General features: G+C 45.2%; 1 protein-coding gene across 2 annotated transcripts in view; it reads right to left on the reverse strand.

The window, feature by feature from the left end:
* The window catches only part of Tcp11l2 (t-complex 11 like 2), a 34,988-nt gene extending 12,413 nt beyond the window's left edge, over positions 1 to 22,575 (reverse strand). Inside the window, exons 1-6 of one of the 2 annotated variants that reach the window (XM_005083787.4) lie at positions 22,420 to 22,575; positions 12,852 to 13,018; positions 10,441 to 10,576; positions 9,541 to 9,661; positions 8,246 to 8,466; positions 4,692 to 4,828 (exon numbers count right to left, since the gene is read on the reverse strand). In XM_005083787.4, the coding sequence (XP_005083844.1) occupies positions 4,692 to 4,828; positions 8,246 to 8,466; positions 9,541 to 9,661; positions 10,441 to 10,576; positions 12,852 to 13,008 (772 nt within the window). In that variant the 5' untranslated portion in view covers positions 13,009 to 13,018; positions 22,420 to 22,575. Of the gene's footprint in view, positions 1 to 4,691; positions 4,829 to 8,245; positions 8,467 to 9,540; positions 9,662 to 10,440; positions 10,577 to 12,832; positions 13,019 to 22,419 lie in introns of both variants that reach the window. The other variant, XM_013123362.3, reaches the window with a different exon arrangement.
* Between the last annotated feature and the right edge of the window lie 1,348 nt (positions 22,576 to 23,923).

Raw genomic sequence — 23,923 nt, forward strand, 5'->3', positions numbered from 1 at the left:
ACCTAGCTGCTACCAACTGCTAGCTGCAAGCAACATCATAAATAACCACAGCACCCTGTCAACAGGAAATTAGTTTTTGGATTTCATCAGTTTTTACATACATTCTTCATGTATGTGCACAGCTCCAGGCAACTCACTATGTATGTGATTTAAAATAGACATCAGGGAACTTAATCATTCCATTTATACACACACACACACACACACACACACACACACACAGAGAGAGAGAGAGAGAGACAGAGACAGAGACAGAGACAGAGAGAGACAGAGACAGAGAGAGACAGAGGCAGAGAGAGAGAGAGACTCCCTTCATGTTACCTCTTACTAGTTGCCTTCTTACCCTAAGCTTACACTCTGAAACCACGTTATCAAGTTAATCAAGCAATAAGTCATGAATAGAGATTGACTGTCCGAATCTTCAAGCCTTAATTCAGGGTACGACACGTGGAGTTGAAGCCTCTAGGAAGTCAATCAAGTTAGATGTTATCACAAGGGTAGAGTCCTTAGACAGTGCCATGACTCTCTCAGAGCTCCAAGTCAGCCCACTCTTTGCACATGTACACACTGAGACTCGGACATGCAAGGAGAAGGGTGTCTGGGGGCTGGAGGTGCTCCGTCATTTAAAAGAGCACTGTCTGCTCTTCTAGAGGACCTGATTTCGGTTCCCAGCACCCACACAGCAGCTCACAACTGTCTGTAACTCCTGTTCCAGGAACATCTCATGCCCTCTTCTGGACTCCATGAGCACCAGGTGAGCATGTGGTACACAGACATAAGTAGGCAAAACACCTAGACACATAAAATAAAAATATTATTTTTCAAAAAAGAAAATGGGTGTCTATAAGTCAAGAAGAAAGTTCTCAAGAGACAAGGCATAGTGGTGGCATCTGCAATCCCAGAAAGTACTGAATGCCACTCATACCCATACAGCCCATTTCAAAATTTCCAAACAGCACACAGGAAAGCAGAGAGGCACCTTATTCCTTGCAATCGATTTGGTGAGAACAAATGTCCCTTCCAGTAGAGTGGCTGAGCAGCAACAGTCTGCCCCCAACCCAGCTCAGAAAGCCATGCATGGAATGTGAAAGAACATGACTGTAGAGTCAAGTCTGCATTGCAGACTAGAAATCTCAGTTAAGGTAACCCAATTCCAAAGCAATCAAGGCCTGACCCAGAAGCTGTGTAAGGCACTCACTCTCCACTGCGGGGTAAGTGGCCAGTAAAGTGGCCAGGGGCTAAGTCAGTCTGATCCCTCATTAGCACTGTGTCTTGGCTAACTCACATCTGCTATTCCATTTCCACGCCAGTAAACTGGATGGAGACCAACCCTTCCTGCAGCTGAGGTAAGGATTTAAGAAATGAACAATACAAGGCTCTGAGACTCGTTGTAGCAAGGAGGAAATGTCTAGTAAGGGTTAGCGATTGTGATGCTCACTCATTCAGCTCCCCAGACACCTCAGGGAGTGGGGGAGACTGTCTCTACTGGAACTGTATTTGGTATTTGAAGCCAGGAGGCCTGAACTCATGTCTCTGTCTCAGAACAGCTGTGTGATCAATGCTAAAGTTACCTCAGACAACATGTGGCACACAGAATGTGGATCTGTTTTGTAAACACCAATTAGGGTTTTTGCTTGAAAAAGTGTAATCTCAGCAGAACCCCTTAAAGAAAACTCAACTCTCCACAGGAATGCCATGTAAGAAATATGACAAAACAGAAAACCAGTTACCCAGCACAATCCTCAGTGTCAGGCAAGGACTGTTCCAGAAGGATGAGACAAAGTAGGGGTAAGGACAGAAGAATGTCCCCAAATGCACTTCCTGTGTGACCTGATAGCTGTCCACAAGTGTCTTAGCAAGTACCACCTGTTCAGTGAGCCGCCTATGCCAGACAAGAGAAGATGGTATGAAGAACAGAAGGTAGCTTCAGATAAGAAACCATCCCAAGGGGCTTAGCTGCCACTAAATGTTCTTGTCTAGTCAAGACCCAGCTCTCTTAAAGCACAAAGAAATCCCTTAGATCATCATGAAATGGATTTGACTCCTTATCTATGACAGGGTAAGTCCGCTTCAGCACCCCTGGCATTTGAGGTGAGATAACCCTTTGCTGTAGGGCTGTCCTGACCAATCTGCCTGCTAGATGTCAGCAGAGTACCATGATCCCATCACCACAATAGGATAGTCAAAAGTCCCTAGGCACAGCTCAGTGGTGGCCAGGCAAAGACTACCCTGATGAAGAGCACTGATTTACATGACAATTAGTATTCATTTCCCTTTTGTTCACAAGCGTTTCCACTAACTCTGAATTCCCTATCTTCTACATCGTAAGCCAAATGAAATATTGAAGACTATTCCAGAAAGATTTAGGTTTAGAGGCAATTTTTCTACTACACTATGGGCCTTCGGGCAAAACTCACTTTGTTTTATATTAGACCCAGTTCTAAGATTTCCCACTAGAAGCAAATTGTTTTTTGTATCACAGTTCTCATAAAAGCATCCATTTGGTAGATTTAGGACTTATAACTTAACCTCAGTTTCTTCGTATGTCAATAGATGGTAATGGCACTGCCAGCATCTCAGAATTTCAGTGAGACTTGAACGTCAAGTCTTGGCCTTCATCTGTCTTGATTACTTAAAGGTCCTGTCTCATCCACTCATGCTCCCCTAGTTGCATTGTAGGATGCCACTCTTCCTAGCTCGAATACTCCTTCCCTGGCTATTCTCATAGTCTTCATTGTTGATCCTCCTCATGTCACCTCTAAATGCTAATCTGTCCCAGGCCAGTCCCCTTGGGACTTACTCCTTAAGGCCATCTCATCCCATGTGGCAAGGATGGTAAGTGCATGGACTGTGTGAGTCTGCCTGGGTGAGTCCTGTTCCATACTTTATATGGAAGCAAATGCTTTAACCTCTTCATGCCTCAGTTTCCTTATTTATAAAGTGGGAGGCAACTTCATATACTTGTAATATGAAATTGGCTTATGTAAGCAAATTGGCTGAACCTGCTAATCTGAAGAACCCCAGCATCCATGGTCCCAACATTGTACCCTCACACCTAAATGCCTACCTGGCATCTCTATGCCAACGTCAAACTATATTTTCAAGTGTATGTATCTAAAACTCCCACCCTTATTTCCCAAGTTTCCCCCATCCCACTACAAACCCAATGCTTGGTCCAAATATCTTTATGAGTCATCCTCAATGCCTCTGTTTCCCCTCTTCCAACCTCCAGCAGGAATTCTCCACTGACCGCACACTCAGAACCCGACCTCACTTCCTCTGTCACTGCTATCTGCAACAGGCCACCACCATTCTGATCCAAGAAGCACTAGGCCACACAACTGACAGCTCTGTTGCCCTCTTTGCTCTCATGTAGGAACCATGCCCTGAAAGTAAACTCACATGCTGCTTCCCTGCCCATGACTCTCAATGACTCTGCATGAAAACAGGAATGCCCGAAATCTTATCAGCCAAGCCCTCCTTCCCTTGCCCATCTTCCCCCAGTCACACCTGCCTTGCAGTGTCAAACATCAAAGCCAGTTTCTGCTTCAGGGCCTGTCCTTGCAGCTCCCTGTTTCCCCAGATGTCAGGACCTGTATATGGAAGTCCATTCCATCTTGCCACAAGTTCAGAAAGCTCAAAATCATAATCCCAGCACTCGGGAGGCAGAGGCAAGTGGATTTCTTTGAGTTCAAGACCAGCCTGGTCTACAAGAGCTAGTTCCAGGACAGGCTCCAAAGCAGAAAAAAAAATTAGCTTAACAGCTGCAGGATGTCCTGGCCTCGGTGGTGGATGGTTCCTATCTAAATAAGAAGAGACTTGGACCCAGGCAAGTTTACACTCATCCTGCTCATCCTGAAGGCTAGGATGTTATGTGCAGCTATGAAGTGCCTGATGCCCAAGTAGTACTTACAGCTACGGAGTATCTTTAGGATTAAGGAAAGCAATTGGTAGTTGCCCTTTATACGTGACAATAGAAGTCTTCTGCCATTGTCCCCACCTTTGATTGGTTACTTATGAGAATGTATGAATAAACAAGGCATTTTCAGTATGGACTGAAACTACCCTCCTGACTCTCTCCTATGTCTCCATCTTTCCTTTAATGTCTATAGATAGCCTTCCCTCATCCACACTCCCCAACTCAGGAACAGACCCGGGGCTGCTCAGCTGGTCCCAATCACAGCCCCACAAACACTAGTCTGGAACACATGGCCCTGCAACGTGAGGCTAACGCAGTACCTGTGCATACCCCTTCTGTAGTTCTTAGCAAACTCTGCCCAAATGTTACTTACTGAAAAAGCCTTGCCTCATCCTTTCTACAAACACCCTCTTCCCTCACTCCTGCCCTGCTACTGTCTGTTCTCAAATGATATATATGACAGTCTATGTTTACTTATTATGCCTACTAGAATGTCAGCTCCTTGGTGACCACAACTTCATTCTGTATTATCTATTTCCATACCATAGCACCTTCCCAATAGGATACAGCAGATGCTCAATAAACCTTTATGAATAAATAAATGGAAAAATAAGACTTGTTCAGCATATCTCCTGGGACAAAAAATACAAACAAACAAATAAACCCTGAAAGTTTATGATACCAACTTTTAAGCGGCTTAACATTAACATAACACAAACAGGTAAAAGTTAGTGTCATATTTTGATACAAGCACACACTGTATTATACATACTTGGAGTTTCTTCTAAAATTTCCTGGAATTTGTTTCTCTCATATTCCACCAAATGATGTTGAATGTGAGGTCTAATATTCCTAATGACAAAATTTGTCATGTCCATTCTCATGAGGTCCAAGACACGGAATATTTGTCTAAAAATTTCAAAATTGAAATGAGAAGTGGTTAAGAAGTTAAACTGAAACTGACAACTACTGCCTATGTGTCACAGGCTAGATAAGATAAACCTCTTGAAAATAGTGCTGAGCTGTCAACGGTCATTCACCAGGGTCATTTTCCAAGGAAGGTTATACATGTCTATTCCAACGTCTTCTCCAGACATTGCAAAGTAATCTACTGTGGCAGTATTGTCACACCACCAGCTCATCCACAGCTGTAGCTTTCAGGAGCCTGGACACAGTGATAAGGACTGCTAAGGAAAGAAGGAAAACATCTGAGTAAATATGAGGGCAGGGCGGTGAGACATTGAGAGGAAAAAGCTGTGTTAGGCTGAGTCCTACTCAAATGCAGCTTTTCATCTGACCAGATCTATGGTCATGCATACTTCCTCTGCATTTCCGTGCCTCAATTTTCCATGAGCAAGAGAAGAAGACATCCCCTTGGAAGTGTGCTATGAACAGCAGTGAGATAATGAAAACAAATTCAGGAAGCAATCGTGCTCATCGATGCTCTTTGCATAATAGCCAGGAAATGGAACCAGCCTACTTACCTGTCAACTGACGGGTGGATGAAAATGTGGTTCACTTATACCAGTGGTTCTCAACTTTACTAATGCTGTGACCTTTTAATACAGTTCTGCAAGTGGCAGTGACCCCAGCCATAGAATTATTTTCTTTGCTATTTCATATTGTAATTTTGCTACTGTTAAGAAGCTTAATGTAGGCAGGCAGTGGTGGTACATGCCTTTAATCCCAGTACTTGGGAGGCAGAGGCTGGCAGATCTCTAACTTTGAGTTCCAGGACAGCCAGGGCTACACAGAGAAAGCCTGTCAAAAACAAACAAAAAAAACAAAAAGTCATAATATAAACATCTGTGTTTTCTGATGGTCTTAGATGATCTGTGAAAGGGTTATTCAACCTTGCCCCCCTCCAAAAGGGGGTGTGACCCCACATGTTGAGAAACACTGATTTATGCTATGGAATTTTAGTCAAATGTTAAAAAATAGAATTATGAAATGTCTAAGAAAATACATGGAACTGAAAAACATTCTACTGAGTGAAGACAATCTAGGAAGACAATCTTCATGTTTTCTCTCATGTGAGGACCCTAGGTTAGACTTTTGAGAGTCATGTGTCTGTCTGTAAAGGTCAAGAAACAAGAAAAGAGCCAGGAGGCTGCAGAAGGCCCAAGTGGGTGAGATAGTAAAACAACTGGGATATGGAAGTTGAGGACGAGGAGATGCGATCTGTGAAAGGGTTTAAACAGGGATGGGGCAGGAGGATGGGCATGGGTATATTACAAGAACAGAAGACACATGAAAAAATCATATGAAAATCCACTTCTTTATAAGCTAACTAAAGTCCCCATTTTTTTAAAAAAGCTAGTAATGAAGAAACATGAGTGGGTAATGCTGCTCCCAGAAGTCATGAGTCTTTAAACAAAAGGCCTGCTGTCAGGAAAGGGACATCTCCCTCTGAGTTGTTGCCAAGGTCCCAACATTTTCTTCAAAAAAACATAGTCTATTGCCACTGTTCTTTGTTGCCCACCAGAATTAGACAGAAAGACATGGTCTACTGCTGAAGAGCCTATACACTTTGATTGTCAGACAGAGAGATCAACCTGGAAGCTAGTGTATGTAGTGTCGGAGGTGGTATCCAGCTTCTGGGGAAGAAAATTCAGCAATCGTTCTATCTAGCTGTGAGCATTGTAGGCTACAATACAGACCTTCTGGGCAATAGTGGCATGGCTATTTGTGGGGTAGACAACTACATTCTGATTGAATTTAAGGCCTATTTCAGAGGATGAATATACACTTGATACTGTAAGCTGAATCAAATCCCATGACTTAGAAGGCCATAGGCCACAGAATGAACCTACTATTGTTTGGCTAAAAACACATTGTCAGACTGCCTTCTAAATATTTATGTTTATACTCATAGATTAGTGATGACATCAGACAGAGATGTCCCTTTTTACAGCAGGTAAAGGGTACAAGACTGGGCCCTTCAATATTCCATCATGGACACAGGAGGTACCCATGAAGTTACACCCTGGCCTAGGAGCCACTATCAGTTAATGTTGCTGGGAAAGGAGGCAGCATTTTCTTCAATGGCTGTAGCCATTCGTGAGTTACTCATGCTACAGCAAACAGCCTCCACCCATGCTTATGCAAGCAACTCTACCTAAACTCGGAGGATTAAAAAAAAGGAATTCAGTAGGTACCCATGACCAATGTCACCACTGGAGATTTGACCCTGGAGACTGGAATAAGAGCTTCTACAGTCTCCAGAACTCAAAACAATTCTAAAGACATATAAAGTCCATTTTACAGACAGGTGAAGTGTCACCTTGAAAAACTGTCAACTTGCTACAGGCTACAAATGAAATTACTTTCTATATATAGACTCGTTTCTATCTCCTTGGTTTCTAAAACTATAACATAAGACTCGGTTCTCAATATGACTTGTATTCATAAAAAAACAAAAGTCTCCCTCGGTGGCAATAGGTGGTTCACAGTATGTCCTTTGAGATTATGAGTAAGTTATTGTCTACAGAGACTGACAAGATGCTCACACATTAATGTGAACATCACATCCTTGGAAAAATTGTAGCAGAGCTGGATGGCTGACTACCAATCTCTGGCACATTTGAGGCTATGGCAAGTATCTCCAGACAGGAACTAACTTCCAGAACCCTACTTCAATCTGGGTGAGAATGTGTGGCTTGTCAAAGTCAAGGGCCTATGCCCTTTGTCACTGAGTTTACTCATCTATGTTCCACCGTCACTTTCAACTTGTAGCTGAATGGAGAAACTATCACAAGCTAAGTGAGAGACAACCAAGGAGAGAGGAGCTTTGGTCCCCAAAAGGGAAGTGGAGAACTGCATGACCAATAAATCCTAGAGTCAGACACCAGTACAAAATCACTGAGAATTCAAGAGCAGCTAATGACTCTTAACAATGCAGAGGGCTTCCTCTAACATGGGGACATTAGAATACCCTTGCTTGAAGCTCTGTAACCCTCTAAGCCTCCATCAATAGCACAAGAACAACTGTTTAATTAGCACAGTACATTCTTCAAGAGCTGTCTCTCCCCTTCACTCTAAAGCCCTGGGGCCAGGTATTCTGTTTTTATTACTATATCATAGGGCCCACTGAAGGCAGACTAAGAACTTTGCTAGAAAATTCTTCAGTCTGTCAAGGACTGTCTGATTCCCTGGGATTTTTGTTGTTGTTTGTTTTTTGCTTTCTGTTTTTGCTTTGTATTGCTTTGTTTCCCCTGGTGTCACAAACTCCTTTGGAAGGCCAGTTGTCTATGTTTCTGGTGCTCCAAGTCTCTTCTGAATGGATGTGAAGACACTGTAAGGAAATGTATTCAGCAAAATGCTAACCTCAGCATCTCTACGATGTTGGTAGTAGCCTTCAACTCTCTGATGTCTTCATCTCTCACAGGAGCACACATCTTCCCCATGGTGTTGATGACATAGTTGGCCAGACCCTGGATGTCAACAGCACTGTGCTCAGCCTGCTTTCGAATGAGGTCAATGTCCAAAACCTCACATATCTGGTTGTGAAGCCTGTTCCCACCAGGCATGAGAAAAGAGAGGAGAATCTGCACAGGGAAGAGGGTCAGCAGCACTGTTATGGGTGAAGATGAGAATCCTCCCCATTCACACCTCAACCAAGTACATCAGAGACACCCAGTGTCTCAACCTTAGAAGATAGCTCAACCAGAGAAACCAAAGCCACCACTGTGGTAAATGACAGACACTTCAAAATGAAGACTGACAAGGAAGCAGAACCTGAACACTTCCAAAAGTCTTCAGTGAGGGGAAGAAGGAACAGGTTGCTCATAATGGCTCCAAAAACACTTGAGTAGATGAAAACTGCCAGTGAAGTCCATGAAGACTACTTTGCACACAAAGACCATACAAGCCAATGGTTAACTGAGTACTCATAATGCAGTGGACTCCAAGCTCGCAAATCACATCCCTCTGCTCTCCAAGCTTTGTGATCAGGGGTGAGTTAGAGAACATGTATATAGAATAATGCCACAGTCCATGTAAAGAGCAAGCATCTTGTAAATGTACCGAAAAGACATTTAGCTCCTATTATGACCCTGTAAACATTCAAGACGCAGACATTTTAGAGGGTGAGCCCATAACTAAGCCAGGTCTAACTCCAAAGTCTTATTCTGTGCTCAGATTTCTGCCCTGAGTTCTGTCTGCTGCTGTATCCCTAGACCTCCCACTATAGGAAGTTCATAAGAGAATCTACTGGTACCTGACTGCTCAGTCTTCTAAAGTCAGTGAAGATACCAAACAGTCTTTGGGAGAAGAAACCAACTGTTACAGTATATTTGCACACCCATCCCTAGTCATAGGCTGAAACCCAGTGCTGACAGGGAATTGGATCACAAGAGTACAGTCACGATGGGTAGAATTAGTGCCTTTATGGAAGGGACCCCAGAGGGCTCTTTTACCCACTTCTGCCATGTGAGGAAAAAGACAAAGGATTCTCCTATGGAATAGGCCTTTACCAGGCAGCAGATCTGCTGGTGCCTTGGTCTCAGACTTCCCAGTCTCTAAGACTATAAGGAATGTCTACTGTTTATAAGCTATCCATCTATGGTATCCTTCACACTGACCCCAGTGTTAAGGCATTAATAGGACAAGCATCAACTTGCCTCCCTGATTTCTTCAAACAGTCTGATGGCATATTCATACTGGGGAGGCTCAGCACTGAGATCTGCTTCCAAGACATCCCAGAAAGCCTGGTGAACAACACGCTTCACTTGACCAGCAAGGCTACAGCAAAAAAAAAAAAAAAAAAAAAAAAAAGGACTATTTAAAATGAGCTCTGAAGGACACGTGTTCACTATAGATTTCTTAGAAAATGCATTAAAAAACCCCAAAACATATAATATTACCCACAAGCCCATCACACAATAACAGACACTGGGCTGGAACGATGTCTTAGTGGGTTAAGACGTGTAATCACAAGGACAGGAAGTCAATCTCAGACCCCTCTTAACAAGTCAGCTGTCCCACAAACACCTGGGTTCTTGGAGGAATCAAATATCCTCTTGTGGCCTCCATGTCCACACATACTCAGACAGACAGACACACACACACACACAAATATTAAAAAATACCCAATATGCACAATATAATACTTTTTTCATTTAGAGATTCATGTTGTTTTCCCCTAAACTTTACAATGTTTCGTTAGCAAATCTTTCAATAACTTCAAAAAAATTCTGTCCTAAGAAAGGCATATCATTACTTAGTAGACAGTCTTATATACAACTCTGTATTTTAGGTATAGGCAAAGGACAGGACAGTTTGGTCCCAAGGAGACACGCCTTTGAATAGCTGCCATCTGCTATGCAGGTGTCCCAATTTAAGTCAGCCAGGAGTAAACTGCTGAAAGAGGAGGCATCCCAGGAAGAGCTCACAGGAGAGACCACCTTGCTTGATCCCTAAAGTCAACACATTTCCACAGAACTCGTCACCACACTTATTACACACACACACACAGAGAGAATCTTTAGCATCATTTATATACACACAGGCTTCCGGGTTACCTGTTCTCTGGGAGGGCATTTTGCTTCAACTGGAAGTTCTCATTTACAGCTATTTCATGAGCGAGAGTCATGTCTGATAAATTCTTGGCTGCAGCCATCACATCATCAAACATTACACCCCTGGGAGGGCTTGTTGCTGAAAGAAAAACGAAATCAGCTATTGCAGTAGGAGAGAAGCTGGCATCTAATGTCCCTGAGTCAAGGCTCATTCTCAGGTAGGCACCATGGTTTTACAAGTCAGAGAACACACACTAAAGAAAGGTGGCCTTGTAAAGACTTCAAATGTGTAAGCTTCCTTCTGTAGCTTCCGTTTCCATATTTACAATGAATTTTCAAATGTTCCTACAACAAACTCCTTAATATAGGCCTATTATATCTTTTAAAAACCTAAATTGGCTTCCATGCTTTATTGATATATGTGTTCATGTATTAAGCACAGTAGATTGATAGATAAAGCTGCATACTTCCTAAGTGTAGAGGCAATTCAGTGTAAGGCTGAAGTTAAATTCCAATTTCTGTCATTTGTTAATTCATTTGACTTCACTGATACATATATTAGCCCCTTTCTGAGGTGATTAGTTACAACAATTTAATTTTTTTCTTTTAATTTTTTTCAACACAGAGTTTCTCTTTATAGGCCTGGATGTCCTCGAACTCATTCTGTAAACCAGGCTGGCTTGAACTCAGATCCACCTTTCTCTGTCTCCCAAGTGCTGGGATTAAAGGTGTGTACCACCACCACTGAGTAATTTAAATAAAGAACATAGGAGGAACTCTATACATAATTAAAGCATAACAAAATATATTTGAGAGGGTGAATTATCTACTCAATAGGAAAATAGTAAGGAATTGGAGTTATTTATCGATATTATACCAAGGAATTGTTCTAATAAATCAAGTTTGCAAAATCACTGTTGCAAAATATCAGCTTCAGTTAATTAAAACTCACGACCTCAAATAAAGAAAGGCACAGACGGGCTGGAGAGATGGCAGAGCCGTAAAGGCTAGACTCACAACCAAAACTGTGAGAAAGGCACAGTACTCTCCCTTGTGCTGTTATTGTTTGTTTCGAGGAGGCCGGGAAAGTGCTCAGGGGGAGGAGGATGAGAAAGAAAGTTGATCCCAGGAACATCAGATTTCCTAAGTGCCAGGAATGAGAAAAGATGCAGAAGTGTATAGCTGCTGTGGATTTTCCACCTCAAGAATCTCCTGAAAAACATCTGTAGTCTTTGATCCAATCATCCAATGATATCCAGAAAGTCTCAGTGCATCAGGATGCTCATAAAACCCCAATTATAAAAGAACAAAACAAGATGAAAAATGACTGTTCAATGACAAATCAATAAATATGTATAAATATGTTTCCTGTATGACACACAAGTGGTCATAAGGACTGTGTTTTGGAAACATTCTATCACAGTATGTATGTGTTTTGGGTACAATGCTAGGGGCAAGCGTCCACATCAGTATGAAGGATAATGGTTTGGCAAAGTGCTGGCAGCTGTCTGTCATGTTTGGGTGACACTGTAGGCAATCCCTTCTTTTCTCTTTACTATAAATTTTCTAAGTTTAAAACTGGAAACATAAAATTTTAATAAACAAAACTAATTGTTTTCAAGTGGGCATCTGATCTTATTGAACATCAGTTGCTTTTTCCTACCTTAGATTTGCTAGTTTAAGGTGTTACATACTTTCTAGACAAAATGCTAATTCAAAACTTAAAAAACAAAAGGCAAAGCCATGTAGTGGTTCATACCTACAACCATAGCCCTCAGGGGGCTGAGGAGGAAAGTGACACAGGTTCAAAGCCAGCCTGGGCTAAAATAGGGAAATCTTGTGGAGGAAAAACGGGAAGGAAAAAAAAAGCATCTGCTTGACACATGTCCTGTGTCCACAGACAAAAGGGGGGGGGCTGTTTCCCTAGTGACAGCTGCTCTTCTGGCTCTCTTACAACCCACAGTGTAGCAATTCCCCACATGGGTTGATCTGGGGGAGTTTGCACAACACCGTATGAAATCAGTAGGGAAACCCTCTTTAGATTATTTCACTTCCTGTCCACCCTTCCGGAAAGGCAAATTTCCTTCAATGTGAAACAGAAAATACCAATTTGACTTCATCATAATCTGCACAAGATAACCTCAAGAAGGGGTGTGGCCACCATTTGGAGACAAAACAGACAAGGCTAGGGGAGGGGGCTTTACATCCATGCTCAAACCAAACAGGTTAGAGACAGGCTCAAAATAAAACAAGCAGCTTACAAACTTATTCCTGAGGACACAAAGACTGCATGGTGCCTCTGATATGCTAGTCTGTGTATCAAGAAAAGAGTGATTTGCTCACACATGTGAATTTCCAAAGCCATCTTGCAATGCCGGCACCCCTGCCGCCCCACCTTGCTCCCTGTTGCTCACAGGCAGGAGAGCTGGATTTGCTGGAGAAATCGCTGGTGAAGCTCTGCCTGGAACACTCATAGTCACTGAGCGAAGCCATGCTTTCGGAGAACCGGGAAGACTCTGAATCACTCTGCTGATCTTCGTTCACACACTGCTTCTCACCATTCAAAGGCATCTTGTATCACCTTGGGTGTGGAGAGAGAACGAGAGATAGACAGACAGACACAGAGACAGAAAGATGGGGGAGGACAAGGGACAGAGAGACCCTGAACCAACATGGTTTCTGACATCCTTTTTCCAACATGGGTAATATAATGCCCACAGTTGTGACAGTATATGAAAAAAGTCTCAAGAAATTCCTTCTCCCTTCCCCAGCACCCTGACCAAGACTCCTTCCACAAAAGGGGCTTCAAGGCCACATGCAGTGCGAATGTGCAGCAGCTCCAGGGACGACAGACCCTGAACATGCACACAGAGCACAGGTGCTCTCTGCTGTGGGGCTCCTGGCAGACTCCTTGTTCTGTTCTGGGGGAAGCTGAGATCAAAGACTGAACTGCCAGGGTTTTGTGGAGACTGGAGGATTAACCGTATCACAGGGCTTCTTTGCACAGCACTCAAGTATAGTTACTGTTCTTACTGCGTTGTTTTAAATAAAATAAGTCTAGCTGGTGAGATGGCTTGGTGCACTTGCTGCCAAGCCCAAAGATGTGAGTGCAATCCCTGCAATCCACGCAATAGAAGGAGAGAACTAATTTCCACAAACTGCCCTCTGCCCTCCACAAGCAGTATACACATACCTATACACATACACAGGGAAAATTCAAAGAACGCAACTTAAAAAAATAAGGGTGCTCAAACAACCTCTTGGTACCTCTGTGAGCCTCTCAAGGGAAGGAAAGACCGATGAGTCTTTCTGGGCTACCAGGTATCTCTTACATTTTCATACGAACTGTCACAGCAGAAAGACCAAGACCTGTTATTTGGTTTGCACTTAACAATTTACAAAGCACCTAGCACAACTTACTAAATACCTAGGAGCATAGGGTTCTGATGCAGACTCAGGGGGACTAGGAGATTCACTCCACCATGGGACAAGCCCCTAGATTCTAAGTCACGTGCTTTCTCTGGGACATCACACAGGATCCCAAGGAAGGAGTCAGGCCTAGCACAATCTAGAAAGATTACAGCAAATGAATGCCAGCCCTGGGCTCAAGAACACCAGCCAGGGCTATGAGGAAATTTGCCTTGATATGAACATAGTATATAGCTGACACCAAAAGGGAAATTTTGCCCAAGGGAGAAGGCACTTCCAACCCTGGATAGAGACAGTTCACTTCAGTGAGGGATGGGATACTTTCACAAATGCCAGAAGAGAGAGAAACCATTACAATGCATATGACTGGGAATGCCTCTACAGTTTCTTAATGACGCTGTTAATATTTACGGAGTACCTATAGTAACTGAACAACATAGGGATGACCCTATTCTCACAGTACTCAAGTACGGTTACTTAAAACTGTGTGTGCCAAGCCGGGCGTTGGTGGTGCATGCCTTTAATCCCAGCACACGGGAGGCAGAGACAGCCGGATCTCTTTGAGTTCAAGTCCAGCCTGGTCTACAGAGCAAGTACCAGGACAGCCTTCAAAACAATACAGAGAAACCCTGTCTTGAAACCCCCCCCAAAAAAAAAAAACAAAAACAAAACTGTGTGTGCCAGAAGAAAGAAGTGGAAACAAGGTATTGCTGAGAAGTACAAGGAAAACAGGAGCGGGAGGAGGGTCAGGACTAGGGTACAGACGCGAGATCCAGACGCTGCTGTGAGCTATAAAGCAAACTGCATCTCACGGGTGCCAATAGGAACGAGGATAAGTCTGGGGGCGGGGCAGGGGGCATGAAACAGGAAAAAGGCCAAAGGGCATTTCCACTAGTCTCAACCAAAACGTTTTCTAGTCTTGACACTCACAGAGTTTTCTTGGGTCAAAACTTGAGCAAGCAGAGAACTGCTGAGTTTCTGCAAATGGAAAGACAGGCGGCAGTGGGGAACTGTCACTTGGAAGCAGGGACAGGAGACAACGAGCTGTTGTCATTCTCTACCGACATTTCTCTTCCCATGGTGGGCATTGCCTGAAAGCGCTCGCTCCCCAGGAAGCCTCCCTCCCCAGGAAGCCTCCCTCCGTCCTACACACAGCTCTTGGCACTCTGCTGAGAAGGTCTGTGGCCATCTCCTCCTTCTCCACTACAGGACTGAGCAGACTAAGGAGATGAAGGCTCAGTGAGCACAACATGGCTGTACCAGGCATGAGGAACTGAATCAAGCCCCCAATGCCCACACTAAAAACCTGGGCACAGTTGTATGCATCTGTAATCCCACGACTGGGGGAAGGGACAGAAGGATTTCTGGGGTTTGCTAGCCTCCAACCTAGCTCCAAGTACAGTGGGAGACCCTGTCTCAAGGAACTACGGTGGGGTGACAGAGCAGGCTTCCAGCATGGACACGTATTCTCACACACACACAAGAAGCATCTGCAGCTGTTTTCTTGCAGTGACTATTTCTAAATCTCCTGGATACGGCAGGCACAGTGCCTCATCGAGCACCAAGTTCACAACAAATATTCAGTGTCAGCTAAATCACAGTCACTGAATCCTATTTGGTACACATTCAACTAGAACATCTGTAAACTGACAGCCCTCCACATTCACATGCCTGCTGTTCCCAAGCGCAGGTCCTAGAGCAAAATCACCACCATCTATGCCCAGGTTATTCTATTCAAATACAGATCCCAGGTCTTTGCACTCCTGGACTGGCCCCTGCTCTTTCTCTACTGCACTGGCCTCACACCAACAAGGGATTTTTCCAAGTAAAAGTGAAAAAAGCTTTTGTCTGTGGTAGTTTATGAACCAGCTCATCTTATAGCCTAGCTGGACAGCACATTTGGTAGTTTCTTAATAACATGAACAAGGGAATGAAGTGCAGGACTTAAAAAACAAGAAGCATGAGGTTAAGAGCTAGAACCCAATCTGTGGATAGCTTACTGTGACTTCATGCACAGCTGTTTTCTGGGGAGAAGATGGGGCAGTGAGGTAGGCTAATTACACAGAATCTTTCAGTCAGAAATTGCTAAAATGCTCCCGCAAACCAGAGATCATGAGATGTTTTGAGAAAGCAAACATACAACAAGCATGTTTAATTGTTTACAACTAAGGTTTGTGTCACTATGTTACTAGAGGTAGAATCTGAGGCACACTGCTCTAACAGAAAATTGAAACATCTCACACTGTTGGCAAAAGCATCTGTGCTACACTGGGACTTACCACATCCAAGCAGAAGCATATGTTTGAAGCAATACACTCACTGCTTTGTTAAGAAATTGTCTAGTTTTTATACAGGCAAACCTCAAATACCTAACTTGTGGAGCTGGAGGGAGATTTCACTTACTTACTAAGGAAAGGTTGTTTGGGACATTGTCTGACTCATAGACAACAGGACACAGGTGATTATATGCTCTTGTTTGTCAAATCACCTTGGACATTAAACCAGGAAAACAAAATCATGGGTTTTTTTCCTTACAGATAAACAAGGCTGGCAGTGACCCTAGGACAGAACTCACACACTTGTCTGAAACATAAAACCCTAACTCAGATGTCCTGTCTCAGGGTGAAAGGTCTTCTGTGAGCGCCTTCAAGCCAAGTCTTACCTTCCTTCATCTTGAGTTCCCACGAGTCATCTGGGACAAACCAACTGGACTGCAAAGGCACTGAGGGCAACTAGGTGAGGGCAACTAGGTGAGGGTAACTAACTAGGTGAGGGTAACTAACTAGGTGAGGGTAACTAACTAGGTGAGGGTAACTAGGTGAGGGTAACTAGATGGCCTCAACATTTCTGTGTGCTTTAGAGAAGCACAATGCTTTTCATACCCACAAACTTAGATGCACCTAGCTGATCACCAAAGCAACTCCCAGTTAAATCAAGTGATTCTTCAGGAACACACAATCTCATCCAACCCGAGACTCACTGGTCAAAAGTAAAGTGAGAAGGTGCCTCCAAGTAAAGCTTCCAACATTATTACAATGGGTCACTATTCAAAGAAACCAAAGAGTTATGCCATTCCTTCTTAGGGTAACCTACTGTTGAATTAAATACGTGGATGAATAATGGACATTTACTGCTAACATTTTAGAGACAAAGATAAGGATACAGGAACCTAAAGGAGCCAACCATGTGTCCCACCACGGCTGGTTACCACAGAGAGCAAGGAAATCAGTTTTTAATTTGCTTGTGATTCTTTAGTTTATACTTGTAAATCTTATTTCCTTTCTACAGAAAACTCTTTCTATAAATAACCCTACTGGTTCAGGATTATAAAGATACACCAGCATTGACATAAGTGTCAGCTAAGCAGTAAGAACATTTCTAGCCAAGCAGACAACGTTCCTGATCCTGACTCCTGCTATCTTCAGACTGGAATTGCGAAGATTGCCTGAAATAGTCAAGTCCAATGCTTAAGTACCTAGTAATGTCCTGTCAGATGCCAATTATAGTGTTAAAATAATTTATGATTCTGAAAATCTTTAAAGCCATGAAAACCAGAGGCTGAGGATATAATTCTTGATAAACTGTGGTGGTCTGGTGGTGTTTCCCACAAAGCAACATCTTGAGAGGAGGGGCCTAGTGACGGCGTTATGTCATACATGGATTAACACTGATCTTCAAAGGCCACATGCCTGCAAGTATGAACTGTTGTGTGCTCCCTTGCCCATGGGATGCCTTCCACCATACATGGAGCAGGAAGGACCTCCACGGACACTGGTTCCTACGTCTAAACTTCCCAGCCTTCTAACCGTGTGAGCCAAACACATTACTGTTCACTATAAATTAGTCTGTAGTACTATCCTATAGAATCACATACTGAGTGGGCAGAAAATTGAAACTGGAAGGCTGGCTATAGCTGAACCAAGTACCTGAAAATGGAGAGGGAGTTTTGGAACTGGGCAACAAGGTAGAATCAGAAGGAAGAGACTAGAAAACATTTAGACTGCTGTGAATGGAACATGCAGAACAGCTGTGAGGGAAACTCAAAATCTAAGTGTGGCTTCATTTGTTATGAAACAGGATGTTAGAAATGAGGACAGTAAAGACAACGCTGATGATGTCTCAAAAGGACATATAGGACAATATTAGGAACAGGAGTGGCAAGAATTTGGCACATTTTGCCTATGTCCAAGGGCTTTATGGAAGGTGTATAAGAGCTATGGAACAGGGCATTTAAGGGAAGATGTTCCTAAGGAAACTATTGGAGGATGCATATGCCTACTTTTAGCCACATACAAGATGTGAGAGAAGAGAAAGAAAAACACAGTTGAAAGATTTTATAAGTTCATATGCTTGGACATGTGAAGTGTGAAAAGACATCTCTAGAAGAACAAAACCAAAGTGGCCCAGGAAATTCTGCTAAAGAGATTACAATGGAAGGTGTCACAGGATCACCATCATATTTGCTGCCCTCTGCTACCTTAGGATTCTACTCAACTCTGGCTCAGCCACCCTTTTGGATCATACAGACCCAGGTGTAGTTCAACTGACAAATTGTAAGATCAAGGGTTCTCAACCTGTGGGTTGTGACCCCTCTGAGGGACAAAGGATCCTTTTACAGGGGTTGCATATCAGATATTTACATTACAAGTTTCTACTGTTATAAAGCAGCAATGAAAATAATACAGCATGAGGAACTGTATTCGAGTGGCAGCAGTAGGAAGGTGGAGAGCCACTGTCTATGATGCTGTGTAGCAGTCTCCTCCCAGAAGGAAACACTCCACCCTGTAGGGAAGCTCCTTAAGGTGAACAACTCAAGACAGCTTCTTGAGACCCCTGGAACTGACCAGATTCACTAGCCACTCCCTCCCAAAGAAAGAAACCAAGGGGCAGAGACTGTGAGACCAGCCCAGCTGCCTGGAGGGGTTTAGATAAAAGTTTCCTGGAAAGGACACTCTCAACCTGCTGAGCTGCCTGCCTCCAGGCTGTGCAGTGTGCTCTAGATTCGCAGCTCGGGAAGCTGTCACCCATCCTGGAGTGGATTTTGGTGGTGTAGCTGTCTGAGTCATCTCTGCTCCTGTAAGTTACCCCTCCCGCATACTCCTTAAGCACCATTAATAAAACTCACCAAGTTGTACTTGGATAGGATCCATACTCTGGTTTGTTGTGAGCTCCGTCTGGGGTGAAAATAGATGTGTGTTGTGTCTCCCCGGGAAAAGTCTTGCCACACAACAGATAAAAACTGAGAAGCCTGGCCATGTCCAGGTGGTATTAATTCTGCAGTCACACAGAATGCAAGAGCTGTGAGACCACAGTGACCTTCACCTTGACTTCAAAGTAAGTACTGGCCTGGGAATCCAGACAGAAAGTTGTAGAAGACATAGAGCTATTATGAAGAGTCTATGCCTAGTGTAACTAAGGAGTCAGGGCTAGATCCCACTGGATAACTCCTCCAGGAAGTATTAGCTGGGCCACAGGGGTAGCTTTACACCAAGATCTTGGAAGCTCAAATCTCCCCTCAGATATAGTGTTATAGAGCTAGAGATGGCTCATCAACTAGGAACACCTGCAGCTCTTGCAGAGGACCAAGAAACTCACAATTTGACAGCATTGATCAATAAGGCCCAAGGAAAAGCTTAGGTCATGAAGGCTTCACACTCAAGAATCAATCAATGCCAGTTATAGAAGAATGTGAGGTCACTTTTCAGTTTTTGTTCTCACCATACCACAACCCTTCAGGCTCTAAGCACAGCAAACTTCTGGGAGATTGGCAGCCATGCCAACCATCCCTTCTTGTCATTCATACTCAATTTCAGGACACTCTTGTCTCATATAAATTAGCCATCCAGAGCTCAGATCACTGCCTAGGTTAAACAGGATCCCAGCGAATATCTTAAATGAACAAATTTGTCCCCACGTCTATTCATAAAACAACCAGAGCTTTCAATTTGTCCTGCCTGGATTGCATTGCTCATTAAGCAGTCTCTTAACATAGTAGTTTACCAGTCTGCATTTCTGCCTTCCCAGTAACTTTTGTTGTTGTTGGTTTTATTTTATTTTTTCCAAGACAGGTTTTCTCTGTGTAATGGCCCTAGCTGTCCTGGAACTCACTCTGTAAACCAGGCTGGCCTCAAACTCACAGAAATCCACCTGCCTCTACCTCCTGAGTGCTGGGATTAAAGGCTGGCACCATGTAGGAGCTTAAAGAACACACACATAGCTGGGTGGTGGTGGCACACGCCTTTAATCCCAGCACTTGGGAGGCAGAGGCAGTCAGATGGATGTGAGTTTGAGGCCAGCCTGGCTTACAGAGTGAGTTCCAGGATAGCCTCCAAAGCCACAGAGAAACCTTGTCTTGCAAAAAAAAAAAGCCAAAAACACAAAACACACACACACACACACACACACACACACACACACACATTGTACCACTGTGCTCTTCGGACACCCACTAACACTAAAAGGTGACAATTATAACCAACAGTTGTGGATGTTTATTATGATCTCAATAATACTCTGTAAGTGCTTAAAATAATTGATTTCCTCAAATCTTCTGAGTTAGGTAGATGCTGTCCTTGTTTAAATAAGAATGGGTCTGAGAGACGGCATCACTGGCCCAAAGGTTTACGGCAGTGCAGGGGTTCAACTGAAGCCAGCAGCAGGAACCCTGAAGCCCACACTTTCTACTGCTCCGGGCAGCTGGAGGAAACCCCTGTGCTGCTCATTCTTTCCATTCCCTTGCTGCCAAATTGATCGTCTGCCATCACATGGACACTTGCACATGAGGAAGCAGGATGACCTTACCCCGGGGCAGCTGTTCAAGCAGCATACGGTGAAGGACATCCCTGCAAGGCACCATTCAACAAAACAACATTCATCCACCCCACTACAGTGACAAAAGCCCTCTATAAGAGTTCCCTTGTTAAAGCCCAGGTATTATCCCAAGGGCTTACACCTAACCAAGTCAAAATTATTTTGAAGTAAATTGTTTAGGTTACCCAACAGGGCCCTGAAGAATGAAACCTCTACAGTTAAGGCTAGGTTGTGGGAAAAAGAGTTGTCAAGAGACATTTAGTGGGTACCCTTCTTCCAGACCATACCAAAGTCAAGCACAAGGCACCCAGAGAACCAGGGAAGGAGAGTGGGGGGTGGCAAGGGCAAGATTGAGCACTGATGGAAAAAATCGCAGATGCTAGAAAATTTCCTTCTTCTACCAAATGCTTGCTGCTGTAGCACCATCCCAGAGCAAGGCAAAAACCATAGGACTGAGAGAGCAGTCCCTGCAACAACACTGCTGCTCAGAGAGCTAGTGCTCCACGTGCCATTACAGCATCAGGGAAGATTGCTAGGCACTTTGCATCCTGGAAAGCGCTCTCCTGCCATCGTGGCTCCTAGCTTAACACTAGTGCTTCACACTCCCGGGTGCCCCTCACGTTAGCTGCTGTACACACACATGACTGGGCCTTCAGCCCTGGGCCACCTCAAGTGGGGCAATGTATGAAATCCTTAGAAGCAGGAAGAAAAGGCCGTAGACAGGGAGCCGCCTGGCCCAGGAACCAGCATAAGAACCTTATTATCAGTTGGCAGGTAAGAAAACCAAGACCTTTGAGCTGGACACCTGGAGTGCTGAGGGGCTCACTGGGGACAAGGGCAAGCTGCCTGGTTTCTTCACGTTAAGGTACCAAGACAAGGATAAAAGAGATTCACTTCAGGCACGCGGGGACCACTGTTAAGTGTTTCCAAACTCCTCTGCTTGTACTGTAAACACTTCTTTGTTGGCTACATTCTTGCATTTAAACACCTGGTTTGGGCTTCTGGTGGTCGGGGTTGAACAGAACCTACAGTCCTGCACAGGCCAGGGAAGTGCTCTGCCATAAAACCACGCTCCCATTCTAATAAACGCATTTGAAAAGGAAACGTCATGTCATTGCGAAGTCGCTCGTTTAATGGAAGTTCTTCCTCCCATACTAACGTAAACACGTAACTGTGTCATCCACGTGCCACCAAATCTCGCTGCTATGTTTTGTGATGCCACCCTGAGCACAAAGCCATCCTTAGAAGGCAAGTGTCTGACCCAGAAGTGACCTGAGCTGGCCTCCAGGACGGCCAAGTCCAACGGAAGTCTCAGGAGTCCCACCCGCTCGCCCACGTTCTCCGCTCGCCCCGCCCTCCAGCTGCACCACGTTTCCTGTCAAAACAAACGCTTGGGGGAGGGGACTGTGAGGCAGAGCCCAGCACCAGAGAAACCCGGCAACAAGCCCCAAACACAGGCCGCGGCCCGGCCCGGCGCGGCCCCACCGCGGCTCACCCCACTCTCCAGGCCCGGGGGAGCGGGGACCCCCGCGCTGGGAGCCCGGAGTGTCGCGCGCCCGGAGCGCAGTCGCTGGCACGCACCCAAAGGGGTGTCATCACGGCCCGGCGGACCCGGCGCAGCCCGGGCAGCACCGCCACCTCGCCCCACTTCAGACCTGGGCTCAAATGCCCCGACCCCGGAGGCACAAGCAGCCCCCCGCTGCCCTCAGGTCCCACGGGCCCTCCCCTGGGATGGCTACGCACCCCCAGATCCCGCGCAGACACTCGAGGGTGGGAGCCGGGCTGGCCGGGGTGTCCGGGGTGGCGGGGCTCTGCTGTCCCCTCCCGGGACCGCACACAGAGGGCGGCTCACCAGCCTGTCAACTCCGGAGCCCTCCGGCCACCCCACGCGGTATTTAAAGGGTCCGGAGGTCCTCCCTGGGCGAGACCATCCGTGAAAGGACGGGAGGGGGAACGCTGGCGCCGCGGCTCGGCGATCCAGGGCAGTTCGAGCTGAGATCGCTGAACTCTCACAGAGTAGGCATACAGAATGTCAGGCTTCCTCAGACACCTATCGTGAAGGCCGGGGACGGCTCGGATTGACAGCCGTTTGCACACGAGGAGACAGACTCCCCCGCGCCCGCTGGTGGTACGGTCCGGGCCCCCAGGGGCGGGGAGAGGAGGGTACACGGAACTGGGGCAGCCTATGGCCAGGAGCGTCCCCGGCTTGCAGGGGCGGGGCCTCAGCGTCGGGGCGTGGCCTGACGATCTGGGGGCCGGGCGGCGCCGCGGGTGGCGCCCCGAACCCTGTTCATCAACTGGGCTGATGCTGACTACCCCCAACGGACCCGCTCGCTGCTATGCTATGAAAACTGGACGCCCACCTTCACACTGTCCTCACACGGGGTCAAGCGAGCCAGCCATGTCCCGAACCCCTGTTGGTCCCGCGCACGTCAGCGACCAACCGCGGCACTTCTCGTAGTAAACACCGGTCCTGATTTGCCTCCGAATCATGCCATTGGCTTCTGGGAGCCACACCTCCGCGAGTTCTCTGCAGGCCTTAGGTGTGTGCAAAGATAAGGTGTTTTTACTCCGAGAGTCTTCTATCTTGGGGAGAAGTTTCGACCTGGGTTAATGTAAATAAGTGCTGGGAAGGCCTCTGTGTGATCGGGCGCACTAAGCATGACTTCTGAGTTTGCTCTTGGATGTGAAGAAAACGGTCTTCCCCTCAGCGCAAAGAACCACTGTTCTACCAGATGCAGATCGTTATTACTTGTGGGATTCATAAAAATAAACAAATCGGTATTCATATAATAAATAAATAAACTTTATATGAGCTGAAATATTTATGTTTAGGCCTAAAATCATATCTGGATTGTGGAGGCAGATTGGCCATCATCATTCCAGGAAGAAGAAAAACAAAAGCAGACTGTTTTAAAGCAAGGTATAAATCCAGTTGTACAACCTGGGCTGGTGTTAGATTCGCACCCAGTCCCTAACATTTGCTTACACGGGAGATGTTGCTCAGTGGGACGGCAATGGTTTTGTTTCACTCAGGTACTGTGAGAATGGAAGGAACTACAGCAATCTACATAGGAGACACTTAGTGTTAGCTGCTCAAACTAGTTGGCAAGTCATTCTCAACAAACCTACCTAGTACTTTGTATACATTTGCATCTGTCGCTCTCCTAAAATAGATAGCCTAAAACTGGAGCCATGACTGGTAAGAGTCCTTGCTTCGAGGACCACAGTCAGTTGGATCTCGCCA

This window comes from Mesocricetus auratus, unplaced genomic scaffold (assembly GCF_017639785.1).
Source record: "Mesocricetus auratus isolate SY011 unplaced genomic scaffold, BCM_Maur_2.0 Super-Scaffold_100011, whole genome shotgun sequence".
NCBI classification, from domain to species: Eukaryota; Metazoa; Chordata; class Mammalia; order Rodentia; family Cricetidae; genus Mesocricetus; species Mesocricetus auratus.